The following is a 23,833-nucleotide window of genomic DNA, read 5'->3' on the forward strand; positions in this document are numbered from 1 at the left end:
AACAACTTTAGGTACAACACTTGGCCAGTAAAAAACTGGCGTGCCAGTGAGCCAGTGAGACTGGCGCCAGTTACTGGCATCGTGTAAATCGGCCTTTAAAAATGTTTTTCAAATACATTAAGAAGAATAACTCTTAACAAAGAAATGTATATTTCTTTTATGTAACTAGTATATTTTACCATTATTAGATTACAGCTTGCAGCTTTTGAAACACTAACAACAATCCTATTGCTTCTACAGCTAAGAGCAAATTTCATTTTGAAAATATCATAATATTCCCAGTTTCTGAAGCTCTATTCTCTAAGTGCACGCCATACATGTTCACAGGGGTAATCACAGCACCGCGATTTGCTTTTGCTAGTCAATTATACAGAGCTCCAATTCAGAGTCTGTTAATTATTGTGTTGGGCGCATTTGTAATACAAGAGCAAAGCGGTTCCATAACCAAACTTGCCATTAAGCCCGTTATGGAATTTATTAAGCGTAATTTTCATTCTAAGTTTAATGGAGAGTCAGCGTATCATTACGAAATTTTGCGATGCGGTTTTGGGCTAGCGTGCGTGTCCGACCGTAATGTCATTGACGTTCGTAAGTGCGTTTATTAAAATAAGTGAGTTTCAATTTTCACATTGAGGTTTGTAGGGAAGAAATAGAATATCCACAATGTAATTATTAAATTAATAATCATCTTTTATTTAAAAAATTACATAAAATAACTTACGTCTAATAGACGGCGAGATTTAGCAAAGCTACTTCATCCAACCGTCCAACTAAATATATTATCATAAAATAATATTTCTAACTTAAAATACATGATAAAGAACTAATGACAAAAAAGTCATATAAAGCGAAGATAAGACCATTAAAAAAATTAAAGAAGCTTCAAAAATTTTATAATAATTAAAATTTTATATTAATAATTGAATAGGATATCCAGAACTACAGAAACATTGACTGACTTTTGCGAATGCTTCGAATGAATATATTTTTTTAATTTTATGTTTAAAGTTGAATAAAGAGATAGCAAATTTTACCTTACTAGAGAGAATAATTTTGTAAACTTAGTAGTCTTGTATTTAAAAAAGGTTAGGTTAAGTTAAGGTTATTGCAGTTACCTGTAAATCGACGATGGATGGTAGCGTGGATCATAAGTTAAGATAAAAGATACGTGGGAAGGTTAAGATTAAAGTAATTCTTGAATATTAAGACTTTTGTAATGTGTTTTATATATTTTTGTATCTGTTGATAACTATTATAATAGCTGAAATGCATACTACATAGGGAGAACGACAACCTTGCCTAACCTTTAAAGTTCCACTCCTCTGCTGAGTATAGACTTCTACACTACCAGATATGTGGCAGCTCTTGATAATACAATTTTGTAAGTAAGAGTAGACAGATGAGCTAGATACCTTTCTCTTAGATTTACACCACTTGGATGCTTCAAATAAATGCAAGGAATTATATGGTCAAATTTCCTACCATTGAGGCAAAATTTAAAACAAAAATTATGAACCTTTTGCAAACTATTTTGTCTTCTTTTCCTTTGTAATTAGGTAGAGAAAGAGTCAAAACAAGTAGATGAAACCAATGAATCGCATAAACCTAACTTAATATTGGTGGAAAGAACCTGTTTGTGTATGGATAATAGTTTTAATTTAAAATAAGCATTTTAAGAGACACATGATTTTTAGAGTTCAAAACCACGCCTTCAACTTTAATATTGAAATAGTTAGGGAGTTGCGATTTAGAGAAGCTTAGATTTAGAATTATTAAAAACAAGCTTTTGAGCTTTGGAAATCTCCGAAATGATTAAAAGATCTGAGTTGATATACGCCGTCTGTTCTGTTCTTGTAGTCATCTCAATTTCACTTTATTGATTAGTTTAATACTTAGTTTGATTTAGTTTAGTTCTATAAGTTATATTCTTAAGTGCATTCAAAGTATCGCTTCTTGCTGCTAATATTTTTTTGTTTTACATAATGAATGTCGAGATTTGCCTTGTTTCCTCGCCTCTCCCTATAATATTTCCTTACTTGCTATTCTTTACTTTTACTACAAACCTGGTACATACCCAAATAATACGTCACACGCAAGTACTGAAAAGACTAACGCGGGGAATCGAGGTGAAAACACTCGGTACTAGATCGTCTTACTGTTAATAACCATTTTACGACCAGTATTCGCGCGGCCTTCCGCAAAAACCTCTTGTGTTATCCTGATCCTGACTGACCCCTAGGTAAGTCTTTTTACTGTTAATTTAATTCAATCACTTTTATATTTTTCGTGCTAAGTCAGCAGGCTGTGGTGTAAAACCGTCCAAAGGTACATGAACCATCGCAACCTATAAATTTTACAGTCTATAGGGCCTCAATTGATTAGAACCCTTTTCTAATCAATGGCAACCTTCTAAACATGGTCCTTCGAGCCGGATAGTGCCCCTTTCTAAATTGCTTGTATTAATTTCAAAAAAAAAAAAAAAAAAAACTTTGGACGATTTTCTGTACTTCAGTTTGCTCACCATATATACTTTGAGTGCTACTTCATGAATACGATTTAGTTTTACTATTAATTTGCATAATTTGAAATACGATTTTGCCTAAAACTTTTGAAAGTTATACGATAAAATTATTATAACCTTTATTTTTACATTTTTACATAATTGCTACTACTGTTATTAGAATACTGTTTCCACTAATCGGGAAATCTATATTTGCTTTTATTTGGTTGCATAACCAGTCCAGCTCTACTCTACTATACTTATACTGTACTATACTGTATACAAATATAATATATATATAAAATACTTCTTTCGGCCGCTCCGAGATCAGCTAAATTTAGTTGGGTTTTGTTGCATTCCGTTGCTAAGATAACGTTTGCATTGTATACGCCAAGGCCGGGTTTTTTTTCTTTTGGTGATGAATTTTATTATTTGTGTTTCTTTACCGGGGATTTTCGGAAAGTGATACTTTTAAGTGATCTGTTTTTTTTTTGCTCTTCGTTAAGGTGGAGCCTCTTTTTTATTTTCCATTTATTTCATTCTACGCGTATAGCACAGGGATTCATAAAAGAGGTAACATTTTTACTCTGAGATTTTTGGATTTGGAGTGATTTTGGGGGTTTACAAAAAAAAAAAAAAAAAAACCTTACCATGACTTCTTCAGCAAATGATAAGATTTTAAAATCAAAAGCCTTAAGGCAAAGTGCAATATCCCAACTCTTTTTGGTGAAAGAGGCTGCGGCATTAGCTCTTGTTGATTCATCGGAATTACTTTCATTTAAAATATGTTACAGAAGCTTGGCAAAAATTAAGAAGGATTTCGAGAAACACCATAATTCCATACTCACTTTACTTGTGGCTTCTCCAGACGAGATTAAGGTTGAGGAAAAAACAGGTTTAGATTTTGTTAAACGTTGCCATGAAATTGATACAATTTTTTATCAACTTTTTGAATTGCCGCTGGAGGAAAATGGTGTCCTGGATACTTCTATCCGCCCTGTTGGTCCTACTTTACAATACTCTCACGAGATTGATCATTTGCCTCGGCTCGATATACCTACTTTTAATGGAGATATAACTACATTTCCCACATTTCATCAAAGCTTTGCTATTATGGTCCATTCCAAACGCAATTTAAGTAATATCGCGAAGTTTAATTTTTTATTAGGTGCCCTAAAGGGACAACCTCGTGATCTCATTGCTGATATTTTAATCACTAATGAAAATTATCCTATTGCATACAACACCATAATAGAAAGATACAGTAATAGACGCCTTCAGGCCTTTACTTATTGGAAATTAATTGAAGAATGCCCGCGCATGTCTTCTGATAGTGCATTTTCCTTAAGAAATTTATTAGATACTTTTAACAAGAATTTATGTGCTCTTAAAAATTTAAAATTTGAAATTGATCAATGGGATTTTGTTCTTGTTTATATGCTGCTTAATAGATTAGATCCTTTAACAAGAAAAGCCTTTGAACAGTTTCACGCGTCTAATGACGTACCGAAATATGAGGCAGTCAAGCATTTTTTGCAAAAGCAATGCATTGCACTTGAGTCATTTTTATACGAATCTAACTCTCAAGAAAATTCTAAACCCTCGATTTCTAGACAAAATTTCTCAAATAATAATGTTCGTAATTCACAAAACTCCTTTAATGTAAATAAACCAAAATACCGTTCTGCTTTATTCACAAACAGCCAGAAATCAAATTTTAATTCTATATGTTTTCTTTGCAAAGGCTCTCACATAATTTATAGATGCCCGTCATTCCTTTCTAAAACAACAAGGGATCGATTTGATTTCATAAAAACCCAAAAAGCTTGTGTAAATTGTCTTGCAAGTGCTCACACTGTAAGTCGGTGCACATCTGAAAAACGGTGTCGCAATTGCAATCAAGAGCATCATACCTTACTGTGTTTTAAATCAAACAATGAAAAGTTTAACATTAATAAGAATTTAAATTCAAATTTGCCGGTCGAGGCAACTAGGAATCTTGAAAGTCCAATGCCATCTACTTCTAAAGCTTCTACTGTGGGTGTACTAATAAATGATCAGGAAGTTTTGCTTGCTACTGTGTTAGTAAAAATTAAAGATGCCTTTGATCAATGGCATACCTTTAGAGCCGTTCTTGACGGTGGAGCTCAGTCCAGTTTTATTTCTAAAAATTGTGCTAATAAATTACATTTATCCAAATTTAATATATCTATGTCCCTGCATGGTCTTAATTCTATGTATGCTACTGCCAAAAAGGGCGTGCATTGTATAATTTCATCAATTTACAATTCAAGTCATACCCTTTCACTTGATGCCGTTATTTTGGATAAAATATGCGACGATTTATCTTCTGTTTCCTTTTCAAAAGAAAACTTTACTTTTCCTTCTGATTTGCAATTGGCGGACCCTTACTTTTATAAAAATTCTCAAATCGATCTTTTGCTTGGAAATGATATTTTTCCATATATTTTACAAGACGGTAAAATTGATGACGGTCCAGATAAACCAGTATGCATTAAAACTTACTTTGGGTGGACTATAACTGGCAAAACTTCCTATGAAAAACCAAATAAAACGATAAATACGTTTTTTACCACATGTAGTACTAATAATTTAAATCAAACACTACAAAATTTTTGGCAAATTGAAGAAGTACCAGAGATTCATGCCCAATCTAAGGATGATGAATATTGTGAAAACTACTTTTTAAACACAACTTACAGAACCGAATCGGGACGTTACGTAGTTTCTTTGCCTTTTAAAATAACAGCCCCTGATTTTGGTGATACTTACAGTGTGGCTTTACGTAGATTTTTATCTCTTGAAAAACGGTTCTTACAAGACAAAGACTTTCATGCTTCTTACTCAGACGTAATTAAAGATTATTTAGATAATAATCATTTACAAGAAGTTACTAAACCCTTTTGTTCCAAAATTTCTAATTATTTTTATATAAGTCACCATGCAGTTTTTAAAAAGGATTCGACAAGTACACCCCTGCGTGTAGTTTTCGACGCTAGCAGTTGTGCCAGCAATAAATTATCTTTGAATAAAGCTTTGCATACGGGACCAAAATTGCAACAAGATTTACTTAGTCTTTTGCTTAATTTTAGATTGCATAAATATACCTTTACTTGTGATTTAAAACAAATGTTCAGAAACATTTTACTGAATCCGAAGGATCGTAATTACCAGAGAATTCTTTGGCGTTTTTCTCCCAATGAGCCTATTTTACACTACCAATTGGATACTGTTACTTTTGGAGTAGTTTGCAGCCCATTTTTAGCCATCCGCACCCTTCTTATGTTAGCAGATGATTATAAAGATCTTCCTTTAGCGTCAGACATTCTTAAGTCATCAAGTTACGTGGATGATTTAAACGGGGGTGGAAGTAGCCCTGAGGAATTAATTGCTATAAAAAATCAATTGGTTGAACTTTTGTCTAGGGGTGGGTTCGAGGCACGAAAATGGGCCAGTAACTGTCCTTTGCTACTCAAAACTTTACCTAAAACACATGTTGCCCAAGACATTTCGTTCGATCAGGAAGAAAATATAACTTTAAAAATTTTGGGTCTAAAATGGAATCCTATTCGAGATTCATTTTTCTATAAAGTCATTATTGATGATACGGGATGTACAAAACGTACTCTACTCAGTCACTGTGCTAGGGTGTTTGACCCTTGTGGCTATCTTACCCCTATTACAATTTCTATTAAATTACTAATAAAATCTCTTTGGATTGCTGGTATTGATTGGGACGAAAGACCACCCTCTGACATTATTACTAAATGGAATAAATTTAAGACGGAATTAAATAATTTGCATTTGGTTGAAATTCCACGTCAAGTAGATGTTACTGAGTCTAAATCACACGAATTGTTTGGTTTTTGCGATGCGTCAGAACGTGCTTATTGTGCTGTCGTATATATTCGTGTATTTTTCTCCCGAGAATTTCTTTATAAAACCTACCTTGTCTGTGCCAAATCTAAAGTAAGCCCTCTAAAGGTAGTAACTTTAGCGCGACTTGAGTTACTTGGCGCTGTTTTGCTTAGCAAATTAATGCATTATGTTTTGAATATTTTCTCACATAAAATTAAATTTACCAACATATTTTCATTTACTGATAGTTCCGTTGCCTTAACATGGATTAAAAGTTCTCCTCACCATTGGCAAACGTTTGTAAGCAACCGCGTTTCTTATATTCAAGAAAAATTGCCACCCGAATATTGGCACCATGTTCCCTCTGAACTGAATCCAGCCGACTGTGGAAGTAGAGGTTTATGTGTCTCTGAGCTCGCAGATTTTTCTCTTTGGTGGAACGGGCCCAGTTTTTTATTACAAAACAGAGAGGAATGGTCATTTACAAAATTTGAAATTCCTAGTATCGATTCTTTTAATTTTGAGAAGAGAAAGACTGTTTTAAATACTTTAATAACACAGCAATCTCCTCATTTTATTGAATCTTTAATTGATAAATATAATTCCTTGCCAAAGATTAAAAGAATTGTAGCTTATATTTTGCGGGCTTCTAAGAATTTCCAGTCCTTTAAAATTAAAGCGACAGTTTTAAATACTTCTTATCTTACTTTATCAGAATTAAATAATGCTCTTTACTTACTTATAAAATTCATCCAAAATCTCTATTTTGCTGAAGAGATTACATTGCTTAGACATAATAAACGTATTTCGAAAAGTCTTCAGAAATTAAGACCTTTTTTAGATAAAGAGGGCTACTTGAGGGTTGGTGGTAGACTCCATAACTCCGATTTGTCGTACGATAAAAGATTTCCCTTGCTTTTACCAGGTAATTGTAAATTTACGTCCTTACTTATAAACGAATTACATCTTAATTACTTACATTGTGGTATACAAACCACATTAAATTTGCTATTTCAAAACTACTGGATAATCTCAGCAAAGAGAATAGTTCGTAAAGTAATCCATAAATGTCATATTTGTTGGAAGGTTAACCCGAAACCATATCAACCCCCTATGGGTAATTTACCTAAGTTCAGGGTATCCGCAAATTCCAAAGCTTTTATTAACTGCGGCCTGGACTTGTGTGGACCGTTTCCAATTACTATTGGCCGATTAAGGGGTGCTAAAGTGCATAAAGCATACGTATGCTTATTTATTTGCACTAGTACAAAAGGTGTTCATTTGGAGTTGCTATCGGACCTTAGTGCAGAGGCTTTTTTGGCGGGACTTCGCAGATTTGTTGCACGGCGCGGAAAAGTACTTAACTTATATTCAGATTGCGGTACAAATTTTATTGCTAGTGAAAAATACTTACGTCAAATATTTTTAAAATCTGCCGAAGTTGAACCAATTACGTGGCATTTTAATCCCCCCTCTGCCCCCCATATGGGTGGTATATGGGAAGCAAATATTAAGTCCATTAAAACTCACTTAGTACGGGTAGTAGGAACTCAGATACTCACATATGAAGAGTTTAATACGGTAATTATACAAATCGAAGCGGTACTTAATTCAAGACCACTTTCCCCTATAAGTTCAGACCCATCAGACTTATTGCCACTTACTCCTGGACATTTTTTGACCCTACAACCCTTAACTGTTCTTCCCGATCCGGACTTTACTAACACAAATATTAATCGCCTTACGCGTTGGCAGCTTTTACTTAGACTGCATCGTGATTTTTGGAGGCGGTGGCATTGTGAATATCTACATACTTTGCAACAAAGAGCCAAATGGCATAATGCAATAGGTAGAGTAGTACGGGTACTATGGTAGCTATTAAAGATGATAAGTCGGCGCCTTTACACTGGATTCTTGGTCGAATCGCGGAAGTTACTTTGGGCAAGGACGGGGTTCCTAGAGTGGCAACAGTACGGACAGCCAAAGGTATACTTAAAAGACCTTTGGTAAAATTGTGCCCACTTCCAAACCAATAATTTATTTATTGTTTCATGAAAACCCCTTGGTTTTCATGGGCGCGGGAATGTTCTGTTCTTGTAGTCATCTCAATTTCACTTTATTGATTAGTTTAATACTTAGTTTGATTTAGTTTAGTTCTATAAGTTATATTCTTAAGTGCATTCAAAGTATCGCTTCTTGCTGCTAATATTTTTTTGTTTTACATAATGAATGTCGAGATTTGCCTTGTTTCCTCGCCTCTCCCTATAATATTTCCTTACTTGCTATTCTTTACTTTTACTACAAACCTGGTACATACCCAAATAATACGTCACACGCAAGTACTGAAAAGACTAACGCGGGGAATCGAGGTGAAAACACTCGGTACTAGATCGTCTTACTGTTAATAACCATTTTACGACCAGTATTCGCGCGGCCTTCCGCAAAAACCTCTTGTGTTATCCTGATCCTGACTGACCCCTAGGTAAGTCTTTTTACTGTTAATTTAATTCAATCACTTTTATATTTTTCGTGCTAAGTCAGCAGGCTGTGGTGTAAAACCGTCCAAAGGTACATAAACCATCGCAACCTATAAATTTTACAGTCTATAGGGCCTCAATTGATTAGAACCCTTTTCTAATCAATGGCACCCTTCTAAACACCGTCAATACGGAACTCATTTACATCTAAATAAGAAAATGAGAAATAAATTTGAGTGTTATCAGCGTATTAATGAAAATGACAATTTACTAAATAACTATAAAGGCTACATGGATCTAAGGACAATAAAAATATTTTAAAAATTGACATCTAAGGAACACTTTTCCGGACATTCAAAATTTAAAACTTTTGATCCAATACAAACTCTTTGGCTCCTTCCTCTTAAGTAATTTTGATTAAGTTGAACAGTATTATCAAAGTATCAAATACTTCACAATAGTTTAAAAGTATTAACGCTATTGGACGACCGTCATCCATAACCCTAAAAATGCCATCACATACATATATGCAACAGAAAAGTGGTAGTGCTATGGCCACTTCGAAAACCTGACTGCATAGGTGGTATTAAAACAGTTTGCGGAATATGAGATTTTATGTGATTAGATATAATTCTTTCAAAAATACTCGCTGGTCCTTAATGGCAATACTCGGATTACTTAGATTTTAGTGGTCTGCAATCAGAATGTCATTCACTATATTGACAGAGCCAAAGATGCTATACAAAATGACAGCAAATCCTTTTAAAAGTTTGTAAAATTTCGGTCCAATTGAGGCGCTTCTAATGTCCCAAATGAAATGTTCCTTCATGACCATTCCTTTGACACCTCATATAAATTTAACCATATCAACCAGATGTCTACTACAATCCAAATAGCATTAGCTAAAATGTATAATAGGAATGAAGCAGGTCCTGATAACATACTGGCGCCAAACAGACTTTTAAAAGAGTGCTCCCAATCCTTCTTCTTCTACTTTTTCATATTTTCTATCTGTCGCTAACTTTTGAAACTTTTCTATATGACTGGAATTTATCTCATGTTTCCTATATTTATTATACAGGGTGTCCGGAAAAAGGAGACCAATCCGATGGCCACATATAGGGTGGGCCAAAATATTGCGACTTTCGTTATGCCATTTTCTAATTGGGCGCTCGGTATTCAATATACAGGGTGTCTATTTATATATTAAATTAAAATTTGGTGTGAGGGGTTTTTTTGGAACGAGAAATTTAAATCGGTTCACGGATTCGCTATACCTTGCAGAGGGCGCCACCTGCAGTATATTGCATGTGTTATAAATACCAAAACTTTTTTGTACCCCTGTATAATAAAGTTCTAGTAAAAAATTCTTATTATCCAATCTTTTCTTGTAAAAAAAGTATTCTTCATAAATGTCGGCCTGAGAATCCGTTTATTAGATATCTTAATTTTAAAATCTAAATACAAATTGGCTGATCTCGGTCACCAGTGACTTTTTACGTAATGTCAAAGTGAAAAATTTAAACGCCTGTGATGCTCTTAATAAGCTTCTCAATTACTCCTAAAATAAATTTACATTTTTTAATTGGAGTGTTTTCTTACAACTTATAAAACCATAATGGCTTATAGACCAAGAAATATTCCCTTTTCCGAAATGGCGGATATGGTTTTGATGTTTTGTAAGTTTTCAATATTATTGTAAACAGTAAATACGTGTAAATTCTCAACTAGGAAAATGTGACTCCAATGCTAGTTTAGCCGCTAGGCGCTAAGCCCAGAGATTCCCAAACCGATTTCATCCCAAAAGAAAATATTTTTTTAAATTTGATTAACCGCCTAAGGGAGACTGGAAGTTTCAGCGAAAGACGGAAGGGTAATTGCGGCCGACCTCGTGCGGTTCAACCAGGGCAAGAGGAAGAAATTTTAAGAATTGTCGAAGAATCGCTAAACATTAGTACTAGGGTTTTGGCTGAACGGGTGAGAATTATTTGGAAAACCGAAACACATAATATTTTACGGAGTCAACAACTTTACCCATTTCAATCTTCAAAAAGTACAGGGTCTTTTACCCGACGATCCCGAGGCAAGACTTTCTTTTTGTAGATGGTTATGTGAAATGAATAATAGAAATGTGAATTTTATAAGGGTGATTCGCATAACGCACACATATGGGCTGAAGAGAAACCTACAGCCGTAGCCAAGACACATCATCATGTAAATTTTGAGGTCAATGTGTGGGCAGGTGTTGTAGATAACTTTCTTTTAGGACCGGTCATTTTACCAGGAAATTTGACTGGTGATACATTTCTGTTATTCCTATAAGAAATACTGCCCGATTTGCTTGATAATTTGCGTCTAAATTTAAGACAAAGTCTTTGGTTTCAACTCGATGGTGCTCCGGCTCTTTTTGCTATAAATGTTTAGGAACTATAGTTAAGGAACTATTTACATCAAGTATTTCCTAATCGCTGGATTTGTCGGAGTCGAGATGCTCCTGTTCCGTCGCAACCCCGTTCGCCCGACCTTACACCTTTGGACTTTTCAGTCTGGGGATGTATAAAAGACTTCTTCTTCTTTTCCAATTTTACTCAAGGATCATTTAAGTAAGGAAAAGAATCATTGCAGTTGGAGAGCATTTCAGGTTAAAACCAAATATTTTTTAAAACCGTAGATTTTCTTTAATGAAGAGGGCTCGTATGTGTATACAAATGAATGGAGGTTAGGTAGAACAAAGTGTTTAAGGTCATTATTTTATAATTTTTATTAGAACAAGTCATTTGCATTAATTTAGAAAAAATAATTAACGTTTATTTTGTTACTTGTTAAAATGTATCTAGATATTAAAATTAAGATATCTAATAAACGGATTCTCAGGCCGACATTTACTAAGAATACTTTTTTTACAATAAAAGATTGGATAGTTAGAATTTTTTACTAGAACTTTATTATACAGGGGTACAAAAAAGTTTTGGTACTTATAACATATGTACTTATGACACTCTGTATAGTTTTCTTAGTATAGTATCTTCCTATAGTTTTAAATCTGGGAATAAAAATGATACAACTAATTATCATTCCATTAGTCACCTCTTTGTCATTCCTAAGCTGTTCGACCATTGTGGTTCTATCTGGCATATTTTACGAAAACATACTGACAAGGTAGAGGTTGACACTGGTGTTCCACAGGGAGTGCCCTGGGTCCGATTCTAGTTCTGAGTTTTATAAATGATTTACCTTTTTTAATTGATTAGCGTTATATCACCTTATTTGTTGATACATCGACAATTATCTCAGGTCATGATTACCAGTGTCTTCATATTCGGGATAGCAAATGTATAGCAGATTTTTCTTATTGTTTTTATATTTTTATAGAAACGTATGTATAATATTTACAACTGTAAATTATTTGTTTGTTAAATAAAACGTGTATTATTATTATTATACAAAATGGAATTTGTCTTAACAATTTAAAAACCAGTTTTATTGTTTTTATACCTTTTGAAGTTCTCCAAGAGAGAAGCTTATTGCTCAAATTGGGTTTAAATATCATGATTTAACAAGACATCTAAATTTTTGGGAATTTTGTATGTAGCAAATTGGCTCGTAGGAACTAGGCAATTTTGCAGCTTACAGATTTTATAAATACTGACATACTTAAGACCTCTTATTATGCAGAAGTTCAAATTACTTTGGTTTATGGTTTGTTTGCTTGGGATTTTGTGTCCGACACTATTGAAAGAGCATTGATCTGTAAAAAACGTATGATCCGCACCATGTTTAAAAATCTATTCTCTTTTCGTTTTCATACTTTGAATACTTATTATTTAATTGAAAACCTTGATGCACCAAATTATATATATTAAAATAAATTAATACTTGGAATCAGTTTCATGGATTGATTAGAGTTGGATTATTTACATTATTAATAGGGATCATAGCAACCAATTTCTAAGGGTTAAGGATTTTGTAGGATTATAAAGAAGTAGTAAGAATTACTGTTTTGTAACAAATTAAGTATGAGGGGATAACAGATATCATTTTAGAGTCAATACCATTGCCAGCAGCTTGACAGAGATAAAAGTTTTATTATAATTAAAAAAAATATTTTTGTGTTATTGTTGATCCAAGTTAAATAATATCTTCAAAAATCAAGTTTAGTTGCTATAATACTAATAAGATATATGATGAATTGAATGCTTTAATTTTTACAGCGATCTATAAAAATAAATAATAACCGTCATGAAATTAGTTGACTCCCAACACAACATTGTGGTCAGTGGTGTCAAATGCCGTCTGCAGGTCAGAAGACACCACTGCAGTCTTTTCACCATGATCTATTTGAGTTTGAAGTTCTGTTATTACATCAACAGTCGCCGAAGTAGATTACGGAAGGCATACGTAGATTCGTAGATACGACATTACGTAGATTCACGGAAGGCATATTGACAACTAGAAAACAATTTCAAAAAAAGTTTAATTTAAAAAGAAAATACTGCTGCATTAGAAAAGGATTATGAGGAAGCTGGTATGGACTCTTGAGAAGGCGAAGAATATTAAAATGTAATTCCACTGTTTGCTGTGCATTTTTATTGAAAAAAGACAAATAATATCGCAATTGTTATAAATTTATGTTTATGAAGATATGAAGTATGCCTGTTAACTAAATTCAGATATCAAATATTTTGGAAATGCTGGGTAGCACAGAGACTATCCTTACCGCCACCTTTAAAAATAGGTCGGAACTTAGATATCCTAATTTTACGTATACGTATACGAACTTAGATATCAAACAGTTTTAGGATGGCCACTACCGAAGAAGTAAAAGATGCTTTATTTCAAATAAATTCCAAGGCCACCGGGTGTGATAACATTGGTATTGACATGTTGTTGCTTTATTGTCCCAGAATTATTCCTGTAATTGTGCACTTAGTAAACTATGCGATAGAGACATCTTGCTTTCCAGATGATTGGAAGTGCTCGTTTGTTATTCCTCTGCCTAAGATAAATAAACCTATGGAATTAAAAGATTTGCGCCCTGTAAGTATTCTTACTACTCTATCAAAAATTTTAGAACGGGTCCTTAACGATCAAATCCGTGATTATGTCCAACAAAATAGCATATTGCCTACAATACAGTCCGGATTTAGACCAGGCTACAGTTGTTCAACAGCGCTTTTGAAAGTTACGGACGATATAATTCATGGTATCGAGAACAATAATTTAAATGTCTTAATCCTGTTAGACTATTCAAAGGCGTTTGATAAAATAAATCACGATCTTCTACTAGCAATCTTCAAATATTTAGGTTTTACTGATTTCTCGATTAAACTAAATAAAAGTTATCTACAGGGTAGAAGCCAAAAAGTAAAGGTCAATGGCAAAGTCTCAGATTCTGAACAGTTGCTATTTGGGGTTCCACAAGGATCCATTTTAGGGCCTTGCTTTTTATATGATATACTTCTCAGATGGTAAAGCTTTTACAATATTCTACCATGCATTTATACGCTGATGACACACAGGTATATAAATCATTTGGACCAAATCAAATTGTAGAAGCGGTTAATCAATTGAATCAAGATCTAGAGACACTCCTTACAGTTTCTAATAAACATTGTTTAGAACTAAACCCCTTGAAGTCCCAGGTTATGCTTTTTGGTAGAGCTCGGTTAAAAAATGTACATCTGCATGATATTCATCTAACTTTAAATAATAATAGACTTAACTTTACGGACTGCACTAAGAACTTAGGTTTAATGGTGGATTCGAGTTTAAGGTTTAGTGAACATGTAAGTATGTGCATAAGAAAGGCTTTTTTAAACTTAAAACTGATTTTTAAAAACAGATACCTACTTACAGTTCCCTTGAAAAAACTGCTTTGCGATTCTTTGGTACTATCCCATTTCAATTTTGCAGATGTAATTTATGCACCATGTTTGTTAGCAAGAGATATATACCAAATCCAACTGATTCAAAATCACTGTGTGAGGTTGATTGGAGGTTTACGTGGTGGGGAGCGAAAGGTTTCGGCCAAATTGAGGGAGTTACAATGGCTTAGAATGGATGAGAGACGTATTTTCCACTCGGTCGTCTTATTTCAGAAGATAATTGCGAAAAAATGTCCTGATTATCTATATCGAAAAATAAAGTTTCGCTCTGAAATACATAGCATACGAAGATCTACGTAATACAAGTGTCATTACAATTCCATTTCACACGACAACTACTTTTAAAAGATCTTTTAGCTATAACATAGCGAATCTTTATAACAAAATTCCGCGACACCTAAATTTTTGGCCATCAGTTTATTTTAAAAAACGCATTAAGGGACATATTAATCTGTTTGTATAATTAGAGCGGCTATTGTATTATATAGAATAATTAGATAGTATAAGTACATACTGGCTGACTTAATGGTTGCCAGTAATTTTGATGGATGTAATATAACAGTGGAGACTCTATAGAATAATAAATTATGTGGCTAAATATATATTATAATATGTGATATGTATATATTAAAATCATTATATCCCACAAAATTCCAAGCTGAAGAAACCGTTAAGAAAAGTTACCATGATATGATTTAGATATTCAATCAATTAAATTATTGATCCTTATACTGATCTGTAACGAGAAATGATGAATAACTTCCATATATTTGGTAACTTAATGGATGATGGTAACTTAAGGGGCATATGTGTTTTGAGGTCACTATATTCCACGAAGACCCATAATTAAGAGACCGTTAGGAAAAGGGAGCATTATTATTGAAGTTGATCATGATTTCTTACTGGAGCATTGCTTTTTGCCAATTTTTTTAATTAAAATTTTAAATGCTTTATTATCAGTCATCCTTTCGTATTATTGTCCTTAAGTAATTAAGCTTGAAAAAGTGTCTTACGCCCCCTGAGTGAAAATATCTCTGCTTACGGCCAAAATTCATCTTTATTACTATTTAGATCATTCAATATTCAATATAAGCTTCTTCTGTTAAGGATTTTTCTTATTAAAAAAATATGACAAATTAACTTAAACAAATAAAGCTGACGAGCCTAAAATACATATATCTATTGTTTCTTTTTGAATGTAATCACTAAATTATAAATACAGCACCGACGAACCTAACGTAAATTTACGATCATGTTTGTATCATTCTTCAGCAATTTATGCGATTCCAGAAATTATTTACCGAAAGTCAAAAGAAGAAATACGATCGAGCATTATATTTGGAGTTCGTTTTCCAGTCCTGTTTGTTTGCCCATAATTTATTTAAGGTTTTATCAAAATGTTATTTGTTGGCATGTTCACGTATTCCCCGGCAACATTGATTGTATGTATGTAGGTTACGTCAGAATGCGAGATAAAGAGCCATTTAGATTTGCCCCTAAAGAAAACTTTTTATGTGCAATTTCTATTGTATATATAACGCTTTGTTAAAAAGTGCATATCCTTCAGCAATCTTATAGAAAAAACGCACATAAAATCCAACAAATTGATCGTCAAAACGTCTGGATCATAAAAAATAATGACATCCTTCCACCTATATACATACAACATGGTATGCTTTAAATATGCTAAAAGCGTATCAAAGTTTTCAGACTAAACGAAGAAATTAATAATAAAAAGACGTGGATTCAATGTAATTTTCATAAATTATTGTAAATCATCTATATAAATTATTTCAAAATTACGCCGCGCATGTAATTATATTGTAATTAACTACATTCCATTATGGACAAGCAGACGTTTAATATGCGTTCATAAAACATACATAAAGATGTAAATTGAGCCGCGAAGAACAGAAAAAAGAACCCTCGAAATCTGGACGATACATATTTGCCTTCGTGGAGTTCTAATTAACATTTTAATTACTTATGATAAATAGTTTGTTACAAATTAGTTTCTTTCAATATTCCCGGTCGGTTCATATTTTATGGGGCTTAATTACGTTAAAAACATGGTATTAGATGACAAGGGGCAGGAAATATCGTTGGGCCAGAGGGCATTTGCCTGTAATGTTGACATGTTTATTTTTTTAAGTTTTTATACCTGTGTTGCTTTGGTAATTTTTTCAAGTAATATTTGGGTTTGAGAAGATATAGTATTTTTAATATTAGTTTATCTGGTAAATTACTCGGCAAAAGTGATATCATCTCTCATATTTTGAATGTCAATTGAGTAAAAACCTTTAGATTTTAATATATTATAAGTTATTCGTATTATATTCGTGTCTCCCATATTAAATATATATAGGATGTCTGGCACATGAATTATCAAATTTCTTTGGGATATCCTTGGGGTCATTTGCAAACTTTCCACTCTGGAACCTGTCTCGTCTGGAATCTGGTCGTAAGAGTATCTTTTACAAATGACTGAAAAATTACTTTTTTCCAAATACTGTTCTCTAGTCTATGCTTTTTAAATAATTCATAGCATTGTAACGATATTGAATTCGAAACATTGAGGATACTAGCTGATTCTCCGTCATTGATATAACGGAATAATATAACGATGGTGTCAAAACAACGCCTCGTATCTCCACTTATTTTAAAAATCAAGGTTTTTCCCGCGTTTCTGAAAAACTACATATTGAATCGATAGATGGCGGTAATAGGACCATATCCTCTAAAATAATTACGTCGACTGTCAAAAACAAATACAATATTTCGTATCTCCAAGATTTTAATCGCAGGTGGTATGTGAAGTGAACAATCGAGTAAGTTTTTGTACATTTGTGCTTTAATATTTTATTTTTATTGAAAAAAATGGTTTCCTATATAATTAGATGTTTAACATTAATATTTGTATATTATTTAAACCTAATTATTCCTTATTTTTGCGCAAATTAGGATAATTATTCACCTCTGGAGATAGGAGTTATTAAATATAACAGTTTTATTTTATTGGTAGGAGATATTGGTTTTTAATAATATATAGAGTAGGGCAAAATAAAAGAATTGTTCGACATGCTTTATTACTATATAAGATTTTCTTATTATTTCTTCTCTATGTTTTTGAATAGACTTGAAATTATTAAAATAGAAAAATATACTTGAAAAATTGGAACACTAAAGGAAAAATTATTGTTTTTTTTTGTTGGTAAACGGACTTATCAATTATATTTTAATACATGCATGGTTGGTGCTTTGGACGGTATAAGATAACACATAAAAATATTGACGATATTTATGTATTTAACTTAAATATGTAAATATTTATTGTTTTTCTCGATTTCAAACTAAATCAATGATTTTCGTTTCTTGTTCTAATGTGGATGTATCTATTTTAAATGTTGCAATTTTTATTTAGAAAATAATGCAATAGTTATAAAACATTTGGATCTGAGTTTACTCTGCTCCATTTTCATCCCCGATATCTCCATTTTTTAGTTCTACTGGACGTTTTGTCCAACTAAAAAAATTTAATCATGTGTAATACGCATCTAAGGACCGAAAATTGTTCTAGTCGAAAAAGTCAAAGTCGTAATAGTAGAAGTAGCAAATTCTTAAAATATTTTTTCCCAATATTTTTTCTTGTTTATAATTTTTTTAGTTTTCTTTTATAAGTTATATTCTCTATCGTTTTTCATGTTGGTTGGAAATTGGCAGCATCTTTTATATAATCCTTGTCTTGTTTTAACTGTTTTTTTGTTTATTTTTTATTATTATAGGATACCCTTGTAAACTTTTTTATATAATTCGTTAATATATTTATAAAACATTCGAAGGACTCATTTACATTATTTAAGTTGTTGATACGTTCCCAACTTGTGTCGAGGTTTTTTAATAAGTCATAATTAATCCTTTTAATACCTCATATACATAATCCTAGTGCAAGAGGCATTTTTACGTAATACATCCTTAAAAAAAGCAACAAAACAAATAAAAACCTTACGTAAAAATATTTCTCTTGACTTATGAGAGCATAAAGAAATTAAAAAACTTTAAGGAATTAAAAATTAAATGTAAAAATTAAAAGACTTCTGTAGCAAATAATAAAGAAAAAACGCACACTATTTCGATTTCAACAAAAATTTCTATCAACAAACCTTTGAACTTGGTGTGGGTAATTATATGTCACCGATTTGCTCAGATATAGTGATGTAAGAATTTAAAAAAAATTTGCATTAGTAAAATATATTTTTCTGTGCCATTGTTTACGAGGTATGTCGATGGTGTTCTAATCTCCGTACCTACAGGATATGATGGCGAGATTCTTTAAGTTTTTAATTCGTTTCACCCAAGACTACAGTTTACTATAGAACTTGAAGACAATTACTTTATTTATTTTTGGGTACTAAAATCATAAGTAATAACAATAGACTTCTTATAGATTGGTATCATAAACCCACATTTTTAGAGAGACTTATAAACTATTTTTCAAACCATCAACTATAAAAAACAATTAACATTATTCAAAACTCAAAAAATTGCACAAAATCTCTTACGCCAACATTTTCATAAAAAAAAGTATTAATCTCATGCATTAATTCTTAATTAAAAATAATTACTTATTTTCCCTTATTAGAAAGATACTAAATAGTGACCCTACTATATAGCTGTCAACCATCACCTGAGCCGCAAGCCAAGCGTACTTTAAGATTATATCAACATTATAGGAAGCAGATTATTTAGCAAACAAAAATTTTTTATATAAAAATGTATATATACAATAAATTTAAAATCAAATTCAAAATGGTTTATTTGTCAACATTTACAGTTTTATAAGTCAATAAAAATTACAAAAAAAAATTATATTAACAAATAGGACTATCCTTTCGATTATAAAACCGTTTTCCAACATTTACACACATTTCTCTTCTGTAGCTTTTACACCTTATACTAAATTTCTCTAGTCTATCAGCGTGTTCCATTTTATAATATTTTATCATATTTTAATTGTAATACCTCCTTTACGTAACCGCCTTATTACCATGTTATCCACTTTTTTATCCCTGTGTTATATACTTTTTTAATATGACAAGAGAGAATTACGACTTCGGTACGTATTTTTTAAAACCCTATAATATGAATACTCTCATTTTATGTTAACTTGTATTTTTTATAAGTTTTTAAAAAATATTTGTGGAAAGTTGAGGGAAAAAAATGCTAAACATCATTTCTTTCTATCTGTTGTAGAGCCCTGAAGTTGAATTAACAATAACTCGAAATATCTAGCTAGAAACAAATAGTTTTTTTTAACAATTGACTAACACACCCATCCACAAAATACCACTTCTAATCGGTCATAATGACGCCCAGAACAAAATGTGAAAAATCAATGTGATTCTTATTAAAAAAAATCAAGGTAAGTATTAAAAGTGTAAACCTCGTTATTATAAGGTCTATATAATGCACTGATTTGTATTTTTTTCTATATAAATAAAAATTTAAAAAGCTTTACGAAAAGAACTACTTTCACTACGGAAGCTCGTTTTATAAATGTCTTTTATATATACTAAAACTCCATTAGTTTGGTTGGTTAATACTTAAGATCGTCTAATTTTAATGGATCGATTTAATTTTACATATCGACAGATTTCTTAAGTTCAACGCATTTATGCATATAAGACAGCAGATTTTATATAACTGAAATTAGATTGAAGATCAGTTAATCTCCATGGGTTAACTTATCTCTGTATATACAGTGACCGCCTAAAATTCCGCATAAATTCGATAAAAATTAGAGACATGATTTTTTGAGAAAACGCTCGGACTCGTCGATTTTTATTTTAAGTTGCGCATTATTTGACATAAATTTTTGTATACAGGGTGGAACAAAAAAAAAAGATATGACGTCATCGGTCTTTTTTTTAAATGGAATGCTATATTTTTTATTGCATTTATGAAATATAGGCGAAATTCCAAGCAAGTTTTGTATCACACCTTAACTCAAAACCCAACTGTTTCCGAAATATTTACATTTAAATAACAAGAAAAGAAATAAGTACGTCTATTTACAAATTAATGTAAAATCGAGGATAAAAATAATGTTATAAGCACTGCCAATTGTTTCTATTTCCATGGTTCTACTTGTAAGGAATCTTCATTTTCGAATATCACAGTCAGTGCGAAAATTAATAGTTTTTATCAGAATAAATTATGGCGAATTTAACGGAAACCCAACGAATTAAAATTTTGATGTAGCTAGGGTACGGGGATCGAGTGCGCACGCCAAAAGAAGCTTATAACATTTTGTAAAACTCAAAAATAATTAAAATTATTTCTAAATAACACACGGATTTTATTACAATGAAATCAGATTGAAGAATTGATTGATTGAATGAAGACAGAAGAGAATAAAAGAATAAAAATATTAATATAAACGCAAACGAATAAATTAAGCTAAAATAGGGTTCTGTATCCGACAAGTGCACGCCTTTTAGACCTAAACCCAAGTGTCCCTCATTTCGGTTCAAGTTGCCCTAGATCCATTTGTGTAACCCGATACCCAAAGAAATAGTCATCTTATTTGTGGGTTCCTAATGGTTTTAAAGATTTTGCCTGGTTCTTGTTGTCAAGTGGTGATAACAATTTTAACCTCCATTTTATCTGAATTTGTAAATAGTCGTACTTACTTGCTTTCTTGTTGGTTAAGTGTAAATATTTCTGAAACAGTTGAGTTTTGAGATAAGGTATGTTTTACAAAACTTGCTTGGAATTTCACCTATATTTCATAAATGCAATAAAAAATACAACAATCTATTTAAAAAAATGACCGACGACGTCATATCTTTTTTCTTGTTCCACCCTATATACAAAAATGTATGTGAAATAATGCGCAACTTAAAATAAAAATCGATGGGTCCGAGCGTTTTCTCAAAAAATCATGTCGATTTTGACAAATTTATGCGGAACTTTAGGCGCTCACTGTACATACTAAGATCAACTTTATCATTTTGATTCATTGATCTGATTTAAAATACTTACATAAAACACTATCAGACTTAATTCTGCTGGATTTTAATAATAAACATGTCAATATTTAATAAGAAACTGTACACAAATAATATTTTCATAAATACTTAATAATACAATAATACACCATATAAATTTTCGTTTTATATATAAGTAAGAACTGAAGTCATGTCACGTCCTTATATTGTTAACAAAACAGGAACATTATACAAAATCACGAGAGAAGGTAACATTCGGCATTTAAATTCATCCCACGCACTTTTTTCCCTAGCTTTTCCTTATACCCCATCTATTACCCGGTATCGTTAAACCATCGCCGGAATATCAAATCTCCGTTTCGCATGTAACACTCGACGAAACAATCTCGTAAGATTTTGTTTCTTATGGGCTCCCAACGTTATTAATTCATGAGAATATGCTGATGATGCAGCGATATTCAAATCGCCAACGTGTAAAACAGAAAACTTGCCATGTTCCGAGGAAAACTGCTTAAATGATGGTTATAGTCCTATTCGTAATGTGATACTATGGCAGTTCTCGTTCCGTGATATTCTGTAATCGGCGCTTTTATGGGAGGTATCATTTATTAAATTAAATTTTAATTATTTGATACATGAATAAGAGAACAACTCTTTATTATCACACATATCATCAAGTCATATATATATTTTTTCCTTATTTTTTAATTAGCGTACTGTATTTTATCTCTTAAATTCAAAAGTCAAGGGACGAGCCCTGAAGTATTGTAGTTATTTTGTGTTATGGTTAAGAGCACCTAAATCTCTAAATATATTTACCTAAAATAAAAGAATTTAATTTCATCGCAACTTCTTTCTGAAGAGCTTTGTGTGTTCTAGAATAGATGTTAGTAGCTATTTCCGCCCATTCAATAATAAGAAGTAAGTGAGCTATTGTTTCTCTTGGCAAATGTAAATACAATTACCCAGTATAAAAGCATTAAATTTAATCTTAGTTACTTTCGGGAGAGCCATTTAAGCCTCTATCTATTCCAGAAGAGACGCAAGTAGAAGCTGTTAACGCCTGATTGATTACAAAGTGGCTCGGAAATGCTTTCGGTAAATTCGATAGTGCAAGGCTATACAAGTGCCCTACAAAATCCCTTAGGACGAATTGTGCGCGCCTCTACCCGATTAAATTTTAAGCATTTAATAACCCCTTAATGGAGAAAATTTCTGAGTAAAGCGTCATACCCCGAACCTTATTTAATTTAAATTCTCATTAATTGTTTTACAGAAAAGTTCATTTTATAAAAAACGAAACAAATAATACCAACGTAAGCTTGTTAGATTTATATTCAAATAAGCTCCAAGGGAAAAACATCATTTAAAATTTATCTTAGGAACAGCTAAAGGCATTACGTGTACAAGTAAATCCAATTCTTTTAGGCACTGCATTCATTTATGTTGCGAGAAGAATTCGTAAATGGTCCTTGAAATTGAAATTAGGCGCTGCTGTATATATGTATAGCCTGCTCGCATCTGGGGATATTGCCAGCAGAGAATGGATCAAGATGCAGCCAGGGCAAATAAAGAGGATAATGGGCCTTGTTTTGCATCAAGAACTTCGTAATTGAAAGGGAGGTTTATTGCTTAAATATGGAGGTTTACTTAGGTAAGAAGTTTCACAAGTAGAGTAGGATATTTGAATGAGTAAAGTTATTTAAGCAAAATTTGTATATATTAAAATGTAGTTAATTAAATAAAATGTTCTTTTTATTGCGAGCAACTATAAAGGCTCAAATCGATAGCATTTGACAATGTAAAAAATGTAAATATATTTAAATTCATTGGCAGTATCTAAGAAGTTATGCAATTTTAACTTTTCTAGGCATAACTTAAATGGATATGATTCTTCTTTTCTATATTTTCTTGGTTGTTAATACATTATTGCAACTTTAACACATTTAAATGCCAGTGGCGACTCATGGTTTATTTGATAGGGAATTTGCTTTATATTTAGTTTGATTCTAACATGTTGTTTTTTCTTAAAACATTGAGTCTTCCCTTGAGCTATTAAATCTAGAGTTTTTAAGACTTTCGTTT

The 23,833-nt window shown here is 32.1% G+C and overlaps 1 protein-coding gene across 1 annotated transcript; it reads left to right on the plus strand.

Moving 5' to 3' along the window:
• Positions 1-4,510: 4,510 nt before the first annotated feature.
• Positions 4,511-23,396, plus strand: LOC126741403 (uncharacterized). The gene is made up of 2 exons (XM_050447801.1): positions 4,511-8,861; positions 23,177-23,396. Exon 1 carries the CDS (start codon positions 4,511-4,513, stop codon positions 8,252-8,254), a length of 3,744 nt encoding a protein of 1,247 aa, XP_050303758.1. The 3' UTR covers positions 8,255-8,861; positions 23,177-23,396.
• The last annotated feature ends 437 nt before the right edge of the window (positions 23,397-23,833 follow it).

This window comes from Anthonomus grandis, chromosome 10 (assembly GCF_022605725.1).
Source record: "Anthonomus grandis grandis chromosome 10, icAntGran1.3, whole genome shotgun sequence".
Lineage (NCBI taxonomy): Eukaryota > Metazoa > Arthropoda > Insecta > Coleoptera > Curculionidae > Anthonomus > Anthonomus grandis.